Here is a 24269-nt window from a genome sequence, read left to right on the forward strand (position 1 = left end):
TATAGATGGGTTGGTCAGATGGGCGGAACAGTGGCAAATGGAATTTAACCCGGAAAAGTGCGAGGTGATGCACTTTGGGGGGACTAACAAGGCAAAGGAATACACAATGAATGGAAAGACCCTAGGCAAGACGGAGGGTCAGAGGGATCTGGGTGTGCAAGTACACAGATCCCTGAAGGCGGCGGAACAGGTGGATAAGGTGGTAAAAAAGGCATATGGGATACTTGCCTTCATTAGCCGAGGCATTGAATATAAGAGCAAGGAGGTTATGATGGAGCTGTATAAAACACTGGTTAGGCCACAGCTGGAATACTGTGTGCAGTTCTGGTCGCCACACTACAGGAAGGATGTGATCGCGTTAGAGAGGGTGCAGAGGAGGTTCTCCAGGATGTTACCAGGGCTGGAGCGCTTCGGCTATGAAGAGAGACTGGGCAGATTGGGTTTGTTTTCCTTGGAGCAGAGGAGGTTGAGGTGTACAAAATTATGAGGGGCATAGATAGGATGGATGCTGAGGAGCTTTTTCCCTTAGTAGAGGGGTCAATAACTAGGGGGCATAGATTCAAGGTAAAGGGCGGGAGGTTTAGAGGGGATTTGAGAGAGAACTTTTTCACCCAGAGGGTGGTTGGAGTCTGGAACTCACTGCCTGAAAGGGTTGTGGAGGCAGGAACCCTCACAACATTTAAGAAGCATTTGGATGTGCACTTGAAATGCCATAGCATACAAGGCTACGGACCAAATGCTGGAATATGGGATTAGATTAGGCAGGGCTTGATGGCTGGCGCAGACACGATGGGCCGAAGGGCCTCTATCCGTGCTGTATAACTCTATGACTCTATGAGGTGTGTCTGACTCTCTCTCTCTCTCTCTGGTACAGGTGGTTTGCGGGAAGTGCTCTGATTATAAAGCGAAGCTTCACTATGATGAGGACAGACCCAACCGAGTGTGCCGGGATTGTCACAATGTGCTGAATGGAGAGCTCTGCACTGAGGAGAAGGAGAAAAAGAGGGGGATCCTCGAGGTAACACAGGAGGAAGCCATTCAGCCCCTCGAGCCTGCTTCATCATTTTATTAGATCATGGCTGATAATTCCTCAATTCCATTTCCCTTGCTATCCTCACCCAACAAACATCTGTCGCCGGGGTGGGGAAGCCCATGGGGGAGCATGAGGAGTGGGTGGAGGGGGAGCGCGAGGCGTGTGTGTGGGGGGGGGGAAGCATGAGGAGTGGGTGGAGGGGGAGCGCGAGGCGTGTGTGTGTGGGGGGGGGGAGCGCGGGGCGTGTGTGGAGGGGGAGCGCGGGGCGTGTGTGGAGGGGGAGGGCGGGGCGTGTGTGGGGGGGGAGCGCGGGGCGTGTGTGTGGAGGGGGAGCGCGGGGCGTGTGTGTGTGGGGGGGGAGCGCGAGGCGTGTGTGGGGGGGGAGCGCGGGGCGTGTGTGTGTGGGGGGGGGAGCGCGAGGCGTGTGTGTGGGGGGGGGAGCGCGGGGCGTGTGTGGAGGGGGAGCGCGGGGCGTGTGTGTGTGGGGGGGGGGAGCGCGAGGCGTGTGTGGGGGGGGAGCGCGAGGCGTGTGTGGGGGGAGCGCGAGGAGTGTGTGGGGGGAGCGCGGGGCGTGTGTGGGGGGGGAGCGCGGGGCGTGTGTGTGGGGGGGGGGGAGCGCGAGGCGTGTGTGGAGGGGGGGCGTGTGTGTGTGGGGGGGGGGGGAGCGCGAGGCGTGTGTGGGGGGGGGGAGCGCGGGGCGTGTGTGGAGGGGGAGCGCGGGGTGTGTGTTGGGGGGGGGGGAGCGCGAGGCGTGTGTGGAGGGGGGGCGTGTGGGGGGGGGAGCGCGGGGCGTGTGTGGAGGGGGAGCGCGGGGCGGGGCGTGTGTGGAGGGGGAGCGCGGGGTGTGTGTGTGGGGGGGGGAGCGCGGGGCGTGTGTGGGGGGGGGCAGCGCGGGGCGTGTGTGGAGGGGGAGCGCGGGGCGTGTGTGTGTGGGGGGGGAGCGCGAGGCGTGTGTGGGGGGGAGCGCGGGGCGTGTGTGTGGGGGGGGCAGCGCGGGGCGTGTGTGGGGGGGGAGCGCGGGGCGTGTGTGGAGGGGGAGCGTGGGGCGTGTGTGGGGGGGGGAGCGCGGGGCGTGTGTGGAGGGGGAGCGCGGGGCGTGTGTGGGGGGGGAGCGCGGGGCGTGTGTGTGTGGGGGGGGAGCGCGAGGCGTGTGTGGAGGGGGGGCGTGTGTGGAGGGGGGAGCGCGGGGCGGGGCGTGTGTGGGGGGGAGCGCGGGGCGTGTGTGGGGGGGGAGCGCGGGGCGTGTGTGGAGGGGGAGCGCGGGGCGTGTGTGGAGGGGGAGCGCGGGGCGTGTGTGGGGGGGGCAGCGCGGGGCGTGTGTGGGGGGGGCAGCGCGGGGCGTGTGTGGGTGGGGAGGGGGAGCGCGGGGCGTGTGTGGGGGGGGGCAGCGCGGGATGCCATGCACTGTGTGAGAGGGGTGCCCATGGGGAGGTGCGTGGCGTGTCTGAGCCACGCGGTGCTCAGAGTTGACCTGTGACCTATGGAGTTGTGTTCTCTGTTGACAGAAGGAGTCAGCTGGAGTCTTGGGGAACAACCTGATGTGCAGCTTCCTTCACTGGGTGGAGAAAGGGGGAAAGCCGGGACTCAAGGCCTGGTTTGTCATTCCTCGCGACGAACCTTTGGTCCTCTACATGTACCGAGCCCCTCAGGTACCCGTGACCTTTGACTAGATCAACAGATGCACAGAGCTAGAAATTCATTTTAGCCCAGGAATGAGCGGTATCTTTAGAAAAGTTTCAGAATCAGCGCCAGGCGCTAAAGAGTGCACACACAATTTTTGCCATCTGCTCAAAGAAATGATTGGAATGCTAAATCAAGCATTAAAGCCCAACCTCATTCGCGTTACAATCAAAGGGTGGACCAATATCGTGTGCAGTCTAATCGCAAGTCATCATTGCCACAGGCTATTTCCAATTCTTAAAGGGGAGGATCATTGATGCTGCAGAACCTCATTCTCAGCATTGCTTGCTGTGCAGCTGTCTCAGCAGCAGGTACAGTAGAAGGAGCCGGACGACTCGAGCTGTACTGATAGCAGATCCACCCCCAGGGAGAGAGCCCGCAGATCCTGCGATCAAACATTGGAGGCGTTGGTGTTCGCTGTGGAGCCTCTCATTTCAGCTTTGAGCTGTGATATGGTGTGCGACAGGGATGGAATGATGGAGATCTGGTGAGCAACGGGGAGCTGGGGTTTAATTTATTCGAACAGCAGCCTGATGAGGCGGTCACTGACCAACCGTCCGGAAGTCTGATTGAGTGGCTGCCTCCTCCCTCGCTCCTGTTCCTCCTCGTCCTCATCCTGCTCATCTTCATCATCCTCTTCCTCCCTCCTCTCCCTCATCCTCCTCCTGGCATGGTCCCACGATCCCTGGTGGCAAGGGCTGGGCCGTCATGATGGCCAAGTTGTGAAGTATGCAGCAGACCAGCATGAAATGGGACACCCACTCCGGAGAGTACTGGAGAGCTCCTCCTGAGCGGTCAAGGCAGCGGAACCGTTGCTTGAGCACTCCGATGGTCTGCTCAATGTTGTTCCTGGTGGCAGCATGGCTGTCATTGAGTGCTGGGCAGGAGTGTTGGGGTTACGGAGAGGAGTCATGAGCCAGGTGGAGAGCGGATCGTCCTTGTCTCCGAGCAGCCAGTCGCGAGCTTGACACGGTGGCTGGAAGAGTCTGGCACACCGGTCTGGCGCAGGATGAAGGCACTGTGGCTGCTGCCAGGATAGCGGGCATTAACACTGTGGATTCACTGTGTGTGGTCGCACACCAACTGCACATTAAACGTCTTTGCGGTTCCGGAAGATCTCAGGATTGTTGTGAGGTGTCCGCAAAGCCACATGGGAGCAGTCAGTGGCACCCTGCACCATGGGGAATCCCGCTATCCTGGCAAAGCCACATGCACTTCTCTCTGCTTCTCTCTGGTGATGGGGTAGTAAATGTAGTCCCTTCTACTGTAGAGAGCCTCTGTGACCTCCCAGACACAGCGACGAACTGCGAGATGTTAGCTATGTCTCCTGTTGCAGACTGGAGGAATCGCTGGTGAAGAATTGAGGGCGACGGTGACCTTGACTGCCACCGAGAGAGCCGTGGTCGCCCTGATCTGAGGCTGGAGGTCTGGTTGCAGAAGGTGGCAGAGTTCTGTGACCACCTCCTTGGTGAAGCGGAGCCTTCTAATGCTCTGCTCCTCGCTTAATTGGAGGTAGGAGAGGTGCTCTCGGAATACCCTCGGAGGGTAAGGCCTCCTGTTGAGAGCCCTGATGGCCCTCCTCCTCCCTCTGGCCACATGTTCCACTCTTTCTCGCTCCCTCCGCTGTAGACCCTGGAGAGTCAGGTCAACTGCCAGTACAGTCCCCATTAATGTAAAAAGTGTAGCAGCTTGATTTGTAAGAATAAATGTAACTACTGTTTACCACAGCACTCCGGACACAAAATAACCTGTTTCACAATGTCAAACTGACAAGTAAGCAATGAAACTCCACTAACCTGACAGCTGGGACTCAGTACTCATGATCCCTTTAAGTGACATCCCTGGAGCCAGCTTCCACCTGCTTGATGCCTCCTCTCCCTGTCGCTGTCAGGCGCTAAGGTAGCGAAAATCAATTTTGCAGATTGGCTGATGTCACGCTCTGCCTGGCGTTGAAGTCCCCGACGGTAACTCGTACCGGCGGCGCAATGGGGGGGGCGGGCCGAATTCGCCGTGTGTCGCTGGACTGTCCCGTCCCCGGCGCTATTGCATCAGCGCCCTGTTACCGCCCTCTGCAGGCGCTAATGGGAGGTGCTAACCAACCAATTTTTTCCCCCAGTGTCCAGCCCTTAGCCTTCCTACCACAACACTACCACCTCAGGGCGAAGGCTCGGGCCAGGGAGGCAGACTGCTGGAGGGGGCCACAGACAGACAGACACAACCCAGTACACTTAGCAACCAGATACGTGGGGGCAAAATGTTCCGGTGTGAGGAGCTCGCCCTGAAATAGGAGTGTCTAAAAGGACTGAGTGTGACACGGCAATCTCTGAATTTCCTTAATATTGTTCAGCACATAGAAACTGGGCTTCCCCACTGCACCTGGAGAGTCAACGCCCTCCTGTCCAGTTACATTATTTTAATTCTTTTCTTGCGTTACATATTACACTGTCCCATCAAACACTCCCAGCTGCTAACAGGAGCTTTACTCCTGTATCTAACCTGTGCTGTACCTGCCCTGGGAGTGCTTGATGGGACAGTGTAGAGCGAGCTTTACTCTGTATCTAACCGTGCTGGAATTTATCATTAATGAATATAATTCCTATGTGTGTGTGTGTGTTGATCGTTGAGTGGCCTGAAGTACAATGATTGTACTCTGTAACACTCTCCCTTCTCCCCGCAGGACGTGAAGGCTCAGACCTCCCTCCCGTTACTGGGTTATGCCATCGACCTGCTGAGTGCCAGCGATGGTGGCTACAGCTTCCAGCTCAGCCAGTCCAAGCAGGTGTACACGTTCAGCGCAGAGAGTGAAGAGCTGCGTGCCCGCTGGGTCCAGCTCATAAGCCAGCTGGCGAGCGGGACGTGCCCTGGTGAAGAGGAGATCTTCGATCTTTCGGAATGATTAGAGCCTTTCAGGAAATCCTTCCGTCATCGAGCTTCAGTCCATGTCTGCTGAACGAACATCACAAGTTGAGGGATGTAGGGGCGTTCTGCACTCCCAGGGTCTCGAACAAACCATAATCCTCACCCCAACCCCACAACCCCCTCTGCCCTTCGAGTTCTAAATTCACCCTCTAACTCCCTCTATGTAGTTATTGCAAAGGGACGGAGAGGTGAGTGCGTTACACCCCTGTCTGATCTCTAGTTTATGCAGTCATACTGGCTGGAGTCCCTTCATCTGAACACAGCACTAACGAGGTGGTGAGTGCCCTCGGTGCTGCCCTTTCCACCCACGGCAGTCAATGCTGTCGGTTTAACATCTCATCCAAAAGATGGCATCTCCGACAGTGCAGCACTCCATTAGCACTGTACTGGGAGTGTGGGCCTGGATTATGGGCTCCAGTCTCTTTACTCTTGCACCCATGATGGAACCTGGTCCTGGCATTGCTGAGAATCACTGAGAATGAGGAAGTTTGATGCTATTTTAATGATGGATTCAGTGGCTGGAAATTCTAACTTGAAAAAGAAAATGTTTGCTGAGAAAGCTGAGAAAGCTGACCTCACTCTACTGCAGAGAGAGGGAGAGAGAGTTGAGATCCGAGAAGGAGGATCCTGGAGGGTGAAATAGCTGTAAATCAAATCTTGAACACTGCTGACCATTCTGTCCTTCATCAGAAGATGGATGAAGGGTGACTTACCCCTCCCCACACTTCTGATTCCACATTGTCTTAAACTTGCAAATAAAACCTTTCGCTATAAAACACTGTGACCCGTGTATGATATTCTGGCAGGTGATTGAAAATGTGATCCCAGTCTGCCCAAGTCCCTGGAGGAGGAAAGATCAGGCATTGAAGGAGCACCAGGCACCTCGTCCTGGATAATCCAAAGTGCTTCCCATCCAGTCAGTCAGCACTCGTGTCCCAGGGTCAGTGAACATCTGTGAGGGCAAAACTGGAAGAAGGTGCAGCTTCTGTAGCGGAGGGAGTGCGGGCCCCTCATGGGCAACAGTGAGCAAGAGTGGGAGTGCTTACAGTCCAGTTTGGAACAGAACATTAGTCAGAAACATCCCAAAATTACGCCCCAGGAGGTCACTTCAGAGTAAGAGTAAGAGTGAGGAGCTGGAGAGTAGGGATAATCGGTACGTACTCTAAGTGACCAGATGTGACTAGTGGTGTCCTCCAGCGATCTGTACTGGGGCCACAGCTTTTCTTTATTCCTTCATCCAAGTCATTTGTAAATTTAGGGAGCTGTATATCTAAGTTTGCTGCCAACACTAAGTGAGGTGGCACAGTAAAGGAGCAGAAAGTTGCAGTGGGTCATTAGTAGATTATATGGCAACGGTAGCACAGTGGTTATATTGACTGGACTAATGAGCTGGAGCCATGAGTTCAAATCCCACCACGGCAGCTGGGGAAATGTTAAATTCAGTTAATTAAATAAAGCTGGAATAAAAATCTAGTATCAGTAATGATGACCGTGAATTTACCGAATTGTTGTAAAAACCCATCTGGTTCACTAATGTCTGTTAGGGAAGGAAATCTGCCGTCCTTAGCTGGTCTGGCCTATATGTGACTCCAGACCCACCAGTTGACTCTAAACTGCCCTCTGAACTGGCCTAGCAAGACACTCAGTTCTGGTAAACTATAATAATAAAAACAGACAGACCACCCGGCATCCGATTTGGACATGACAAAAGCACACCCAGCCCAGTCGACCCTGCAAAGTCCTCTTCACTAACATCTTGCAAGAAATATAAAAACAGACAGTAAGAGCATCTACAAGTATATAAAAAGGAAGAGAGTAGCTAAAGTAAACGTTGGTCCCTTAGAGGATGAGACTGGGGAATCAATAATGGGAAACAAGGAAATGGCAGAGACTTTTAACAAATATTTTGTATCTGTCTTCACGGTGTATCACCGCATTCTGTAGTCTTTCTCCATTTAAATAATATTGTTCTTTTCTATTCCTACCAAAGTGGATAACTTCGCATTTTCCCACATTATACTCCATCTGCGGTACAGAGGGATTTGGGGGTCCTCGTACATGAAACACAAAAAGTTAACATGCAGGTGCAGCAAGTAATTAGGAAGGCAAATGGAATGTTGGCCTTTATTTCAAGGGGGATGGAGTATAAAATAGGGAAGTCTTGCTACAACTGTATAGGATGCTGGTGAGACCACACCTAGGGTACTGCGTACAGTTTTGGTCTTATTTAAGGAGGGATATACTTGTACTGGAGGCAGTTCAGAGAAGGTTCACTAGATTGATTCCTGGGATGATGGAGTTGTCTTATGAGGAAAGGTTGAGCAGGTTGGGCCTATACTCATTGGAGTTTAGAAGAATGAGAGGGTGATCTTATTGAAACGTAAGATTCTGAGGGGGCTGGACAGGGTAGCTACTGAGAGGATGTTTCCCCTCGTGGGGGAATCTAGAACGAGGGGGCATAGTCTCAGAATAAGGGGTCGCACGTTTAAGACGGAGATGAGGAGGAATTTCTTCTCAGAGGGTCGTGAATCTTTGGAATTCTCTACCCAAGAGCTGTGGAGGCGGAGTCAGTGAATATATTCAAGGCTGAGATAGGCAGATTTTTGAACTACAGGGGAGTCCAGGGTTATGGGGAACAGGCAGAAAGTTGGAGTTAAGTCCAAGATCAGATCAGCCATGATCTTATTGAATGACGGAGCAGGCTCGAGGGGCCAAATGGCCGACTCCTGCTCCTATTTCTTATGTTCTTATGCCAAAATTGGGAAAGCTGTCCCACAGCTTAGTTAAACAACATAGTCATGCTCACAGAATCATACCTTTCAGCCAATGTCCTAGAGTCCTCCATCACTGTCCCACGGGCAGGACCGACCCACCAGAGGTGGCGGGACAGTGGTGTACAGTCAGGAGGGCGTGGCCCTGGGAGTCTTCAACATTGACTCCAGACCCCCAGTCGTGAATGGTGGTGGACGATTAAACAACTAACGGGAGGAGGAGGCTCCATGAACATCCCCATCCTCAATGAGCCAGAAGTGTCGAGTTGATGATCAACCTTGGCCTGCTCCTCAGGTCCACACCATCACAGAATCCAGTCTTCAGCCAATTCGATTCACACCACATGTATTCAATAAATGGCTGAGCGCACTGGATATAGACCCCCAACAACATCCCAGCTGCAGTGCTGAAGACTTGTGCTCCAGAACTAGCTGCGCCTCTAGCCAAGCTGTTCCAAAACAGCTACAACACTGGCATCTATCCAACAATGTGGAAAACTGCCCAGGTATGCCCTGTTCACAAAAAGCAGGACAAATCCAATCCAGCCAATTACTGTCCCATCAGTCTACTCTCAATCATCAGCAAAGTGATGGAAGGTGTCATCGACAGCGCTGTCAAGCGGCACTTACTCACCAATAACCTGCTCACCGATGCTCAGTTTGGTTTTCACCAGGACCACTCGGCTCCAGAACTCATTACAGCCTTGGTCCAAACATGGGCAAAAGAGCTGAATTCCAGAGGTGAGGTGTGATTGACTGCCCTCGACATCAAGGCAGCATTTGACCGAGGCATCAAGGAGCCTTAGTAAAACTGAAGTCAGTGGGAATCGGGGGGGAAAACTCTCCACTGGCTGGAGTTCTACCTAGCACAAAGGAAGATGGTTGTGGTTGTTAGAGGCAAATCATCTCAGCCCCAGGACATCACTGCAGGAGTTCCTCAGGACAGTGTCCTAGGCCCAATCTGCTTCATCAATGACCTTCCCTCCAATCATAAGGTCAAAAGTGGGCATGTTTGCTGATGATTGCACAGTATTCAGTTCCAGTCACAACTCCTCAGATAATGAAGCAGTCCATGCCCACATGCAGCAAGACCTGGTGACATTCAGGCTTGGGCTGATGAGTGGCAGGTAACATTCGTGTCAAACAAGTGCCAGGCAATGACTATCTTCAACAAGAGAGAGCCTAACCACCTCCCCTTGATATTCAATGGCATTACCATTGTCGAATCCCCCATCATCACTATCCTGAGAATCACCATTGACCAGAAACTTAAGTGGACCAGCCACATAAATACAGTGGCAGCAAGAGCAGGTTAGAGGCTGGGTATTCTGCAGCGAGTGACTCATCTCCTGACACCCCAAAGCCTTTCCACCATCTACAAGGCACAAATCAGGAGTGTGATGGAATCCTCCACTTGCCTGGATGAGTGTAGCTCCAACAACACTCAAGAAGCTCAACACCATCCAAGACAAAGCAGCCCGTTTCATTGGCACCCCATCCACCACCTTAAACATTCACTCCCTCCACCACCGGTGCACCGTGGCTGCAGTGTGTACCATTTACAAGATGCACTGCAGCAACTCACCAAGGCTTCTTCGACAGCACCTCCAAAACTCATGACCTCTACAACCTAGAAGGGAAAGGGCAGCAGGCGCATGGGAACACCACCACCTCCAAGTTCCCTTTCAAGTCACACACCATCCTGACTTGCAAGTATATCACTGATCCTTAGCAAAATACTGCGGCTGTTGGAAATCTGAAATAACAACAGAAAATGCTGGAAAAACTCAGCAGGTCAGGCAACATCCGTGGCCAGAAATTTGAGTTGACGTTTCGGGTCTAACCCTTCTTCAAAACTGGAAAGAAAAGATGGATCGGAGGCAGGGCTGCGATCGGACAAAACTTAATAAAAGAAACAAAAGAAGTAAAAAAGAGACAATGAAAGGTATAAGAAGCTAGACGAGATGGTAATAGGCTGAGATTGGGTGTAAAATGTACTGGCAGGGCAAGGGATAGCTGCCAGGTGTGAGAGCGAAACAAAAGGAAAGGGGGGGGGGGAAAGGAGTGGAAAAATTACAAGAAAAAATGAAATAGGGGCCGAGGTTATGATCTGAAATTGTTGAACTCGATATTGAGTCCGGAAGGCTGCAGACTGCCTAATCGGAAGATGAGGTGCTGTTCCTCGAGTTTACGTTGAGCTTCCATGGAACAATACAAGAGGCCAAGGACAGTGAGGTCCGAGTGGGAATGGAGCGGTGAATTAAAATGACAGGCGACCGGAAGCTCGGGGTCACCCTTACGGACTGAACGGAGGTGTTCCACAAAGCAAAGGGTGACCGCTTTGCTGAACACCTCCGTTCAGTCCATAAGGGTGACCCCGAGCTTCCGGTCGCCTGTCATTTTAATTCAACGCTCCATTCCCACTCGGACCTCACCGTCCTTGGCCTATGTATTGTTCCACGGAAGCTCAACGTAAACTCGAGGAACAGCACCTCACCTTCCGATTAGGCACTCTGCAGCCTTCCGGACTCAATATCGAGTTCAACAATTTCAGATCATAACCTCGGCCCCTAGTTCATTTTTTCTTGTAATTTTTCCACTCCTTTCCCCCCCACCCCCCCCCTTTCCTTTTGTTTCGCTCTCACACCTGGCAGCTATCCCTTGCCCTGCCAGTACACTTTACACCCAATCTCAGCCTATTACCATCTCATCTAGCTTCTAACACCTTTCATTGTCTCTTTTTTACTTCTTTTGTTTCTTTTATTCTTTTGTCCGATCGCAGCCCTGCCTCCGATCCATCTTTTCTTTCCAGTTTTGAAGAAGGGTTCGACCCGAAACGTCAACTCAAATTTCTGGCCACGGATGTTGCCTAACCTGCTGAGTTTTTCCAGCATTTTCTGTTGTTATCACTGATCCTTCATCGTCGCTGGGTCAAAATCCAGGAACTCCCTCCCTAACAGCACTGTGGGAGCACCTTCACCACACTGACTGCACAGTTCAAGACGACTCACCACCACCTTCTCAAGGGCAATTAGGGATGGGCAATAAATGCTGGCCTAGCCAGTGAATGAATAAAAAAAGTGAGCAAAACTGTGGCAGATGGAATTCATTGTAGGAAAGTGTGAGTTCATCCACTGTGGACCCAAGATCGATCAGAGAAGCTAGGAACTGTGATGGAGCAGAGGTATTTAGGGGTCTAAGTACAGAAATCACTAAAGGTTAGTGGACAGGTACAAAAAGTAATTTAAAAGGCTAGTGGAATGTTGGCCTTTATATCAAGGGAGCTGGAATACAAAGGGGTGGAAGTCGTGCTTCAGTGATTTCTGGTTAGATCTAATCTGGACACTGGGTTCAGTTCTGGGCCCCGCGCCTCAGGAGGGATATATTGTCCTTGGAGAGGGAGCAGCACAGATTCACCAGAATGATACCGGGGCTGAAAGGATTAAATTAGGAGGCAGGTTGCATAGACTAGGCTTGTATTCCCTGGAGTGTAGAAGATTAAGGGGTGATCTAATTGAGGTGTTTAAGATGATTAAAGCATTTGATAGGGTAGATAAAAAGAAACTATTTCAACAACAACTTGCATTTATATAGCACCTTTAATGTAGTCAAATGTCCCAAGGCGCTTCACAGGAGCGTTATAAAACAAATTTGACACCGAGCCACATAGAGATATTAGGATAAGTGACAAGGTAAGTTTTAAGGAGCGTCTTAAAGGGGAGGCGGAGAGGTTTAGGGAGGGAATTCCAGAGCTTAGGGCCCAAGCAGCTGAACGCACGGCCACCAATGGTGGAGCGATTAAAATGGGGGATGCGCAAGAGGCCCGAACTGGAGGCGAGCAGAGATCTCAGAGGGTTGTGAGGCTGGAGGAGGTTACAGAGGGAGGGAGAGGCGAGGCCATGGAGGGATTTAAACACAAAGCTGAGAATTTTGAGGCATTGCTGGAGCAGCAGCCAGTGTAGGTCAGTGAGCACAGGGGGTGATGGGTGAACGGGCCTTGGTGCGAGTTAGGACACGGGCAGTGAGCACAGGGGGTGATGGGTGAATGGGACTCGGTGTGAGTTAGGACACGGGGCAGTGAGCACAGGGGGTGATGGGTGAACGGGACTCGGTGAGTTAGGACACGGGGCAGTGAGCACAGGGGGTGATGGGTGAACGGGGCTTGGTGTGAGTTAGGACACGGGGCAGTGAGCACAGGGGTAATGGGTGAACGGGACTGGGTGTACGGGACTGGGTGTGAGTTAGGACACGGGGCAGTGAGCACAGGGGGTGATGGGTGAACGGGACTGGGTGCGAGTTAGGACACGAGCAGTGAGCACAGGGGTAATGGGTGAACGGGCCTTGGTGTGAGTTAGGACACGGGGCAGTGAGCACAGGGGGTGATGGGTGAACAGGACTGGGTGTGAGTTAGGACACGGGGCAGTGAGCACAGGGGGTGATGGGTGAACGGGACTGGGTGTGAGTTAGTACACGGGGCAGTGAGCACAGGGGGTGATGGGTGAGCGGGACTGGGTGGGAGTTAGGACACGGGGCAGTGAGCACAGGGGGTGATGGGTGAACGGGACTGGGTGTGAGTTAGGACACGGGGCAGTGAGCACAGGGGGTGATGGGTGAACGGGACTGGGTGTGAGTTAGGACACGGGGCAGTGAGCACAGGGGGTGATGGGTGAACGGGACTGGGTGTGAGTTAGGACACGGGGCAGTGAGCACAGGGGGTGATGGGTGAACGGGCCTTGGTGCGAGTTAGGACACGGGGCAGTGAGCACAGGGGGTGATGGGTGAACGGGCCTTGGTGCGAGTTAGGACACGGGCAGTGAGCACAGGGGTAATGGGTGAACGGGACTGGGTGTGAGTTAGGACACGGGGCAGTGAGCACAGGGGTAATGGGTGAACGGGCCTTGGTGCGAGTTAGGACACGGGGCAGTGAACACAGGGGTAATGGGTGAACGGGCCTTGGTGCGAGTTAGGACACGCGGCAGTGAGCACAGGGGTAATGGGTGAACGGGACTGGGTGCGAGTTAGGACACGGGCAGTGAGCACAGGGGGTAATGGGTGAACGGGCCTTGGTGCGAGTAAGGACACGGGCAGTGAGCACAGGGGGTGATGGGTGAACGGGCCTTGGTGCGAGTAAGGACACGGGCAGTGAGCACAGGGCGTGATGGGTGAACGGGCCTTGGTGCGAGTTAGGACACGGGCAGCAAAGTTTATGGAGGGTGAAAGATGGGAGGCCGGGCAGGAGTGCGTTGGAATAGTCGAGTCTAGAGCTTCTGGTAGGGGTAGTCCAGAACAAGGGCGCATAACCTTAGAATTAGAGCTGGGCCGTTCAAGGGTGATATCAGGAAGCACACAAAGGGTAGTGGAAATCTGGAACACTGTCCCAAAAAGCTGTCGAGGCTGGGGGTCAATTGAAAATTTCAAAACTGAGATTGATAGATTTTTGTTGGGTAAGGGTATTAAGGCGGGTAAATGGAGTTAAGATACAGAGCATCCATGATCTAATTGAATGGCGGATCAGGCTCGAGGGGCTGAATGGCCCACTCCTGTTGCGGTGAGATGTTGGTAACACACCACCAATACCCACCCCCACAAGTGTTTCCTGCTTGCATCCAGCTTTTATCATTGGTTTGATCGCGAGTTAAGGTCTGTGACTGGCCGTATACTGGACACTGGCCTGGCTCAACATGGACCAAGAGATGGTTTCTGTTCACCCAGATAAATTCCTGTCACTCCCCATCTGAGGATCTAGAGTCTGGTTCAGAGGATGATATTATTGAATGTGATAACATGGCCTATGTATTTGACAGACTTGTATTCTGAGCTCCTACAAACACAACGAACGTCTTGTCAGCCACTTAGTCTTTAATGAGCCCCGTTCACACCGATGTAATGATACAAAGCTGGTACACAAAGTAGGAACACAGCCTAACTACAAGGCCCGATTAGGCCAGCAGGCTAATTACAAGGTTCGATTCGGCCAGGAGCCTAACTACAAGGCCCGATTAGGCCAGTTTAGAGTCACAGTAACTGTGCAGTTCTTCCAGTCGCTCCTCCTGTTCTGGAGCTTCCGTATGGCCTACATTCCGGCACCATCTGCAGCCGGCTGGAATCTCTTGCATTCTCAAACAGTTACCTCGCAACCCTCAACGACGGTGAGAGCATTCCAAATACACACAAAATAAACTAGGCAGTAACTAGGCTTTGTTGTTGGAGGGCGACTCCCTCCCCTCCAGCGCTCGAGGTTACCCTTCGCCGTCAGCAGCAGTCCGAAGGCGGATCCGCTAGGGCCTGAGGTGAGAGGCTGTCTTCAGGTTCCATTGGTACAAAGCGGCCGTTCAGCAGGTTCAGCGCTGCTCTCTCCAGCTCACTGTGATCCATCCGACAAGCTTCCGCCAACTCGCGCACTGTCACTGCCACGAAGGCTGGGTCACTGGCCAGTTCCTGCAGGCCTTGGGCCTCCAGCACCTTGAGGTGAGAGGGAGAGATGTGAGAAATACAAGAGACACAAGCACTTCCCCATCTCCATTGGCCAACTGGAGGGAGCGGGGGAAGGGGCTGGTTCCTCTGACCTCATGGCATGCTGGGTTCAAAGGTCAGGAAAAATTAATCAGAATGATACCGGGTCTAAAAGGGTTAAATTAGGAGGACAGGTTGCACAGACGAAGCTTGTATTCCCTCAAAGACAGAAGATTTATGGGGTAATCTAATGAGGTGTTTAAGATGATTAAAGGAGTTGATAATAGTAGATAGAGAAACTATTCCCTCTGGTGGAGGAGTCCAGAACAAGGAGGCAAAACCTTAAAATTAGAGCTGGGCCGTTCAGGGGTGATTTCAGGAAGCACTGCCCACTGCACGTTGCCCCTGGATACCCCGGGCCCTCCCCAGAGGGGCGGAGCTGGCACTGTGCTTGCAAGAGGAACAGCCAGAGTTTGTATGTTAATGAGACGGGTGGGGGCTTTTCCAGTCTCTCCCTCCCACACCCCCCCACCCCCAACCCCAGCCCCACCCCAACCCCCGCTCCCCAACCCACGCTCCCACCCCCCCACCCTCCGCTCCCCACCCCCACCCCACCCCGCTCCCCAACCCCAGACCCACCCCCACCCCAACCCGCTCCCCAACCCCACCCGAACCCCCAACCCCAGGCCCCCACACCCCCGCTCCCCATGACCTCTCATGGCCTAGGCCCACCCAGATACAGGAGACCCCAAGAAACTGCTGCTGCTGTGTATGACAGGCCCCTCCACCCCCCCATCAGAGGACATGGCAGGAGGCTGAAGAGGATTGCCCAGGTAAGTAGAGGTGGTTTTTTTTTTGCTCAGGCCTCACGGAATGTGGCTGCTGCGGGGGGTGACTCACAATCCTTGCAGGGACACTGCCAGTAAACTGTCCGAATTGTGTTCTCAAAAGAGAGTCTCAGTAAAGATGGCCACACAGCATGGTGTCGTTAGTTGAACTGAATGCTGGGAGATCTAAACTAATTAAGACCATGAAGGTGTTTACCAGAGATAAGACAACCAACGTTAAGCAGTGGCTCAGGAATAGCTTGTTCGTGGGATTTCAATATGTCAAGGAAAGTTCAAGAAGTTAGGGGAGTGAAAATTGGATTGGCATGTTTATGTATCCGTGTTTCATTAACTGAGTTTCCAGTGACTGTTAGAAATGATGAACACTAAAAGAAGTGAACCCTTCGGACACACACACGTCACTCAGATTGGCCAATTAAGAGGGGTTTTCTTTGAATTTCGGTTCTATAAGAATGCTTGGCCAGGACTCTTACCAAACTCTCTGTGTCTACGTTAGATTCTCTTTGTTAGTTAGGAGATTCTTCTCTAGTTTTCCTCTGTAGTAATTTTTATTTAACTTGTAGAAGGGACCTTCCTAAGAACAAAGAGATTCTAGAAGTCAAATTGTCGGCCATAGCAACCAGTTACAGGCAGATCTAAGTGTGTCACTTAACTGTATGAGACCAAGGAAGGTGAGGTTTAAGCCAGGGAGCTCAGATAGTCAGTCGAGCATAAGGTGGGTCAGCCGGAACAGAGGATTCAAGTGGAACAGATAATCCCGCCACTGAAGGTGGGACATCAATGGAAGGTTCCAGAGCCAAAACCACCATAATAGGGGAGGAAGATCAACTCCAGCACACCACTCATAAGGACAAGGCCGTGGATGCTCTGGAAAAAATTGGTAACCACCAGTATAGAGACTTCATTCGATAGACTGGTTGTCCAATGGTGTTAACATGTCAGCGATCTAAGGACTTTACTTCTAAAGTAATCTCACTAATCTGCTGTAGTCCCACTCACTGATTTCTATTATAACTTAAAACTGCAATCCAGTTAATGCTGAATTGCAGCGAGATACTGAGCTGCTTCTACAACCTCCGCCAGTCAATAAACTGTTGTAAGACTTGCTGTCTGATTGCTTTGAATTAACCTATCAGTGCCTGGTGGGTATCTGAATAGTGGCTCGACACCTGAACCCAAATCCATTACAAACTGGGTGATGTAAGAGGTTCAGTGAGTCAAACTCAGGCATCCCCCCCTCCTGCCGCCGAGCAGAGTAACAATTCTCAGTGAGGAGGGTAGGGACGCGTCTGGTGCCTCAGCAGATATGTACAGTAATAGGATACTGAATCCAGTGAACTGATAGCCTGGTTGTACCCCAGGTGCAGCCTATGTTCCTGCCCAGTAAACCACACCCGGCTAAGGGGGTTGCAGCACCTCAGCACAGGGAGGACCATCAGCACCAGTATTCAGGGTAAGGGTCACTCTCAGTGTAACTGTACAGAGTCACTGTTTATTCAGGGTAAGGGTCACTCACTAACTGTACAGAGTCACTGTTTATTCAGGGTAAGGGTCACTCACTGTGTAACTGCACAGAGTCACTGTTTATTCAGGGTAAGGGTCACTCACTGTGTAACTGTACAGAGTCACTGTTTATTCAGGATAAGGGTCACTCACTGTAACTGTACACAGTCACTCTTTATTCAGGGTAAGGGTCACTCACTGTGTAACTGTACAGAGTCACTGTTTATTCAGGATAAGGGTCACTCACTGTGTAACTGTACAGAGTCACTGTTTATTCAGGATAAGGGTCACTCACTGTAACTGTACAGAGTCACTCTTTATTCAGGGTAAGGGTCACTCACTGTGTAACTGTACAGAGTCACTATTTATTCAGGGTAAGGGTCACTCACTGTGTAACTGTACAGAGTCACTGTTTATTCAGGATAAGGGTCACTCACTGTAACTGTACAGAGTCACTCTTTATTCAGGGTAAGGGTCACTCACTGTAACTGTACAGAGTCACTCTTTATTCAGGGTAAGGGTCACTCACTGTAACTGTACAGAGTCACTATTTATTCAGGGTAAGGGTCACTCACTGTGTAACTATACAGAGTCACTGCTTATTCAGGGTAAGGGACACTCACTGTGTAACTGTACAGAGTCACTGTTTATTCAGGGTAAGGGTCACTCACTGTAACTGTACAGAGTCACTATTTATTCAGGGTAAGGGTCACTCACTGTGTAACTATACAGAGTCACTGCTTATTCAGGGTAAGGGACACTCACTGTGTAACTGTACAGAGTCACTGTTTATTCAGGGTAAGGGTCACTCACTGTGTAACTGTACAGAGTCACTATTTATTCAGGGTAAGGGTCACTCACTGTGTAACTGTACAGAGTCACTGTTTATTCAGGGTAAGGGTCACTCACTGTAACTTTACAGAGTCACTGTTTATTCAGGGTAAGGGTCACTCACTGCAACTGTACAGTATGTAACTGAACCGACCAGGGGGCAAGCAACCTTAGATCTGGTCCTGTGTAACGAGACAGGATTAATTAAAAATGTCGTAGTAAAGGATCCCCTTGGAATGAGTGACCATAACATGGTTGAATTCCATATTCAATTAGAGGGTGAGAAGGTTGGATCTGAAACAAGCGTGCTAAGCTTGAATAAAGGAGACTATGAACGTATGAGAGCGGAATTGAGTAGAGTGGATTGGGAAAATAGATTAAAGGGTAAGACGATACATGATCAGTGGTGTACATTTAAGGAGTTATTTTACAACTTCCAAAAAATATATATTCCACTGAGAAGAAAAGGGTGTAAAAGAAAAGACAGCCATCCGTGGCTAAGTAAAGAAATTAAGGATAGTATTCGACTAAAAACAAGGGCATATAAGGTAGCCAAATCTAGTGGGAGGATAGAGGATTGGGAAAACTTTAAAAGACAGCAAAAAATAACAAAAAGATTAATTAAGAAAGGGAAGATAGATTATGAAGGTAAATTAGCAAAAAATATAAAAACAGATAGTAAGAGTTTTTATAGTTATATAAAAAGAAAAAGGGTGGCTAAAGTAAATGTTGGTCCCTTAGAGGATGAGACCGGGAAATTAATGGTGGGAAATATGGAGATGGCAAAAACACTGAATGAATATTTTGTATCAGTCTTTACAGTAGAGGACACTAAGAATATCCCAACACTGGACAAACAGGGGGCTAAAGGGGGGGAGGAGCTAAACACGATCAAAATCACGAAGGAAGTGGTACTCGGTAAAATAATGGGACTCAAGGTGGATAAATCACCTGGACTGGATGGCTTACATCCTAGGGTCTTGAGGGAAGTGGCGGTAGGGATTGTGGGTGCATTGGTAATAATTTTCCAAAACTCCCTGGACTCGGCAAAGGTCCCGGCAGACTGGAAAACTGCTAATGTAACACCCTTATTTAAAAAGGGCAGTAGACAGAAGGCTGGAAACTATAGACCGGTTAGCCTAACATCTGTGGTAGGTAAAATTTTGGAGTCCACTATTAAGGAGACAGTAACAGGACATTTGGATAATCATAATTTAATAGGACAAAGTCAGCATGGTTTTATGAAGGGGAAGTCATGTTTGACAAATTTGCTGGAGTTCTTTGAGGAAGTAACGTATAGGGTGGATAAAGGGGAACCAGTGGACGTAGTGTATTTAGACTTCCAAAAGGCATTTGACAAGGTGCCACACAAAAGATTATTGCTTAAGATAAAAAATCACGGAATTGGGGGTAATATTCTGGCATGGATAGAGGATTGGCTATCTAACAGAAGGCAGAGAGTTGGGATAAATGGTTCATTCTCAGACTGGCAATCAGTAACTAGTGGTGTTCCGCAGGGATCAGTGCTGGGTCCCCAACTCTTTACAATCTATATTAACGATTTGGAGGAGGGGGCCGAGTGTAACATATCAAAGTTTGCAGATGATACTAAGATGGGGGGGAAAGTAGTGAGTGAGGAGGACATAAAAAACCTGCAAGGGGACATAGACAGGCTAAGTAAGTGGGCAGAGATTTGGCAGATGGAATACAATACTGGAAAGTGTGAGGTTATGCACTTTGGCAGGAAAAATCGTAGAGCAAGTTATTATCTTAATGGCAAGAAACTGGAAAGTACTGAAGTACAAAGGGATCTGGGGGTCCTGGTGCACGAAACTCAAAAGGTTAGTATACAGGTGCAGCAAGTGATTAAGAAGGCCAATGGAATGTTGGCTTTCATTTCTAGGGGGATAGAATATAAAAATAGGGAGGTATTGCTTCAGTTGTACAAGGTATTGGTGAGACCGCACCTGGAATACTGCATACAGTTTTGGTGTCCATACTTAAGAAAAGACATACTTGCTCTCGAGTCAGTACAAAGAATGTTCACTCGGTTAATCCCGGGGATGAGGGGATGGACATATGAGGAGAGGTTGAGTAGATTGGGACTCTACTCATTGGAGTTCAGAAGAATGAGAGGCGATCTTATTGAAACATATAAGATTGTGAAGGGGTTGGATCGGGTGGATGCGGGGAGGATGTTCCCGAAGATGGGTGAAACTAGAACTAGGGGGCATAGTCTTAGAATAAGGGGCTGCTCTTTCAAAACTGAGATGATGAGGAGGAACTACTTCGCTCAGAGGGTGGTAGGTCCATGGAATATACTGCCCCAAAAAGCTGTAGAAGCTACATCATTACATAAATTTAAAACAGAAATAGACAGTTTCCTAGAAGTAAAGGGAATTAAGGGTTACGGGGAGCGGGCAGGAATTTGGACATGAGTCTAGGTTCGGATCGGTCATGGCCCTGTGGGTAGCGGAGCGGGCCCAGGGGCCGTGTAGCCTGATCCTGCTCCTATTTCGTGTGTCTAATTCTGTTAGATTCAGGAGATGGTTCTGTGATAGTGGATTGGCGGTTAGGATCAGATCAGCCATGATCTTATTGAATGGCGGAGCAGGCTTGAGGGGCCGATTGGCCTACTCCTGCTCCTATTTCTTATGTTCTTATGTTCTTATGTAGTCACTATTTATTCAGGGTAAGGGTCACTCACTGTGTAACTATACAGAGTCACTATTTATTCAGGGTAAGGGTCACTCACTGTGTAACTGTACAGAGTCACTATTTATTCAGGGTAAAGGTCACTCACTGTGTAACAGTACAGAGTCACTGTTTATTCAGGGTAAGGGTCACTCACTGTGTAACTGTAAAGAGTCACTGTTTATTCCGGGTAAGGGTCACTCACTGTGTAATTGTACAGAGTCACTGTTTATTCAGGGTAAGGGTCACTCACTGCAACTGTGCAGAGTCACTGTTTATTCAGGGTAAGGGTCACTCACGGTGTAACTATTTTCCTGTAAACTGCTAATTGCTGGCCGTATTAGTTTTCACTGATTGTCCCGAGTGTGAGATTGTGATGTGAGGGCTTCCGTGGGAGATTGGGATGAGAGGGATTCTGTGGGAGATTGGGATGTGAGGGATTCTGTGGGAGATTGGGATGTGAGGGTTCTGTGGGAGATTGGGCTGAGGAATTCGGTGGGAGATTGTGATGAGAGGGATTCTGTGGGAGGTTGGAATGTGAGGGATTCTGTGGGAGATTGGGCTGGGGGATTCTGTGGGAGATTGGGCTGGGGGATTCTGTGGGAGATTGGGCTGAGGGATTCGGTGGGAGATTGTGATGAGAGGGATTCGGTGGGAGATTGTGATGAGAGGGATTCTGTGGGAGATTGGGATGTGAGGGATTCTGTGGGAGATTGGGATGTGAGGGATTCTGTGGGAGATTGGGATGTGAGGGATTCTGTGGGAGATTGGGATGTGAGGGATTCTGTGGGAGATTGGGATGAGGGATTCTGTGGGAGACTGGGATGTGAGGGATTCTGTGGGAGATTGGGATGTGAGGGATTCTGTGGGAGATTGGGATGTGAGGGAATCTGTGGGAGATTGGGATGTGAGGGATTCTGTGGGAGATTGGGGTGTGAGGGATTCTGTGGGAGATTGGGGTGTGAGGGATTCTGTGGGAGACTGGGATGTGAGGGATCCTGTGGGAGATTGGGATGTGAGGGATTCTGTGGGAGATTGGGCTGTGAGGGATTCTGTGGGAGATTGGGGTGTGAGGGATCCTGTGGGAGATTGGGATGTGAGGGATTCTGTGGGAGATTGGGGTGTGAGGGATTCTGTGGGAGATTGGGATGTGAGGGATTCTGTGGGAGATTGGGATGTGAGGGATCCTGTGGGAGATTGGGATGTGAGGGATTCTGTGGGAGATTGGGGTGTGAGGGATTCTGTGGGAGATTGGGCTGTGAGGGATTCGGTGGGAGATTGGGGTGTGAGGGATTCTGTGGGAGATTGGGATGTGAGGGATTCTGTGGGAGATTGGGCTGTGAGGGATTCTGTGGGAGATTGGGATGTGAGGGATCCTGTGGGAGATTGTGATGTGAGGGATTCTGTGGGAGATTGGGATGTGAGGGATTCTGTGGGAGATTGGGATGTGAGGGATTCTGTGGGAGATTGGGATGTGAGGGATTCTGTGGGAGATTGTGATGTGAGGGATTCTGTGGGAGATTGGGATGTGAGGGATCCTGTGGGAGATTGGGGTGTGAGGGATTCTGTGGGAGATTGGGCTGTGAGGGATCCTGTGGGAGATTGGGCTGTGAGGGATTCTGTGGGAGATTGGGCTGTGAGGGATTCTGTGGGAGATTGGGCTGTGAGGGATTCTGTGGGAGATTGGGCTGTGAGGGATTCGGTGGGAGATTGGGCTGTGAGGGATTCTGTGGGAGATTGGGCTGTGAGGGATTCTGTGGGAGATTGGGCTGTGAGGGATTCGGTGGGAGATTGGGATGTGAGGGATTCTGTGGGAGATTGGGCTGTGAGGGATTCTGTGGGAGATTGGGCTGTGAGGGATTCTGTGGGAGATTGGGCTGTGAGGGATTCTGTGGGAGATTGGGATGTGAGGGATTCTGTGGGAGATTGGGGTGTGAGGGATTCTGTGGGAGATTGGGCTGTGAGGGATTCTGTGGGAGATTGGGGTGTGAGGGATCCTGTGGGAGATTGGGATGTGAGGGATCCTGTGGGAGATTGGGGTGTGAGGGATTCTGTGGGAGATTGGGCTGTGAGGGATTCTGTGGGAGATTGGGGTGTGAGGGATCCTGTGGGAGATTGGGCTGTGAGGGATTCTGTGGGAGATTGGGGTGTGAGGGATTCTGTGGGAGATTGGGGTGTGAGGGATTCTGTGGGAGATTGGGGTGTGAGGGATTCTGTGGGAGATTGGGCTGTGAGGGATTCTGTGGGAGATTGGGGTGTGAGGGATTCTGTGGGAGATTGGGATGTGAGGGATCCTGTGGGAGATTGGGGTGTGAGGGATTCTGTGGGAGATTGGGATGTGAGGGATTCTGTGGGAGATTGGGATGTGAGGGATTCTGTGGGAGATTGGGATGTGAGGGATTCTGTGGGAGATTGGGATGTGAGGGAATCTGTGGGAGATTGGGATGTGAGGGATTCTGTGGGAGATTGGGGTGTGAGGGATTCTGTGGGAGATTGGGGTGTGAGGGATTCTGTGGGAGACTGGGATGTGAGGGATCCTGTGGGAGATTGGGATGTGAGGGATTCTGTGGGAGATTGGGGTGTGAGGGATCCTGTGGGAGATTGGGATGTGAGGGATTCTGTGGGAGATTGGGGTGTGAGGGATCCTGTGGGAGATTGGGATGTGAGGGATTCTGTGGGAGATTGGGATGTGAGGGATCCTGTGGGAGATTGGGATGTGAGGGATTCTGTGGGAGATTGGGCTGTGAGGGATTCTGTGGGAGATTGGGGTGTGAGGGATTCTGTGGGAGATTGGGCTGTGAGGGATTCTGTGGGAGATTGGGATGTGAGGGATTCTGTGGGAGATTGGGCTGTGAGGGATTCTGTGGGAGATTGGGCTGTGAGGGATTCTGTGGGAGATTGGGCTGTGAGGGATTCGGTGGGAGATTGGGGTGTGAGGGATTCTGTGGGAGATTGGGATGTGAGGGATTCTGTGGGAGATTGTGATGTGAGGGATTCTGTGGGAGATTGGGATGTGAGGGATTCTGTGGGAGATTGGGATGTGAGGGATTCTGTGGGAGATTGGGATGTGAGGGATTCTGTGGGAGATTGTGATGTGAGGGATTCTGTGGGAGATTGGGATGTGAGGGATCCTGTGGGAGATTGGGGTGTGAGGGATTCTGTGGGAGATTGGGCTGTGAGGGATCCTGTGGGAGATTGGGCTGTGAGGGATTCTGTGGGAGATTGGGCTGTGAGGGATTCTGTGGGAGATTGGGCTGTGAGGGATTCTGTGGGAGATTGGGCTGTGAGGGATTCGGTGGGAGATTGGGCTGTGAGGGATTCTGTGGGAGATTGGGCTGTGAGGGATTCTGTGGGAGATTGGGCTGTGAGGGATTCGGTGGGAGATTGGGATGTGAGGGATTCTGTGGGAGATTGGGCTGTGAGGGATTCTGTGGGAGATTGGGCTGTGAGGGATTCTGTGGGAGATTGGGCTGTGAGGGATTCTGTGGGAGATTGGGATGTGAGGGATTCTGTGGGAGATTGGGGTGTGAGGGATTC

At 51.3% G+C, this 24269-nt stretch overlaps 2 protein-coding genes across 3 annotated transcripts in view; one reads left to right on the top strand and one right to left on the bottom strand.

The window, feature by feature from the left end:
* Positions 1–865: 865 nt before the first annotated feature.
* LOC147105387 (FYVE, RhoGEF and PH domain-containing protein 2-like) lies at positions 866–6408 on the top strand. Its single transcript, XM_086011685.1, has 3 exons — positions 866–1018; positions 2539–2682; positions 5391–6408. The coding sequence occupies exons 2-3, from the start codon at positions 2572–2574 to the stop codon at positions 5607–5609; spliced, it is 330 nt and encodes a 109-aa protein (XP_085867811.1). The 5' UTR covers positions 866–1018; positions 2539–2571; the 3' UTR covers positions 5610–6408.
* Positions 6409–14244: 7836 nt separating this feature from the next.
* Positions 14245–24269, bottom strand: part of LOC147105388 (voltage-dependent L-type calcium channel subunit alpha-1S-like) — a 68895-nt gene continuing 58870 nt past the window's right edge. For both annotated transcript variants that reach the window (XM_086011688.1, XM_086011687.1), the window contains one exon: positions 14245–14865. In XM_086011688.1, coding sequence (XP_085867814.1) covers positions 14656–14865 — 210 coding nt within the window. In that variant the 3' untranslated portion in view covers positions 14245–14655. The remainder of the gene's footprint in view (positions 14866–24269) is intronic.

The sequence above is a fragment of the Somniosus microcephalus genome, chromosome 18, assembly GCF_052327205.1.
Source record: "Somniosus microcephalus isolate GS21.2 chromosome 18, FLI_Smic_1.0, whole genome shotgun sequence".
NCBI lineage: Eukaryota > Metazoa > Chordata > Chondrichthyes > Squaliformes > Somniosidae > Somniosus > Somniosus microcephalus.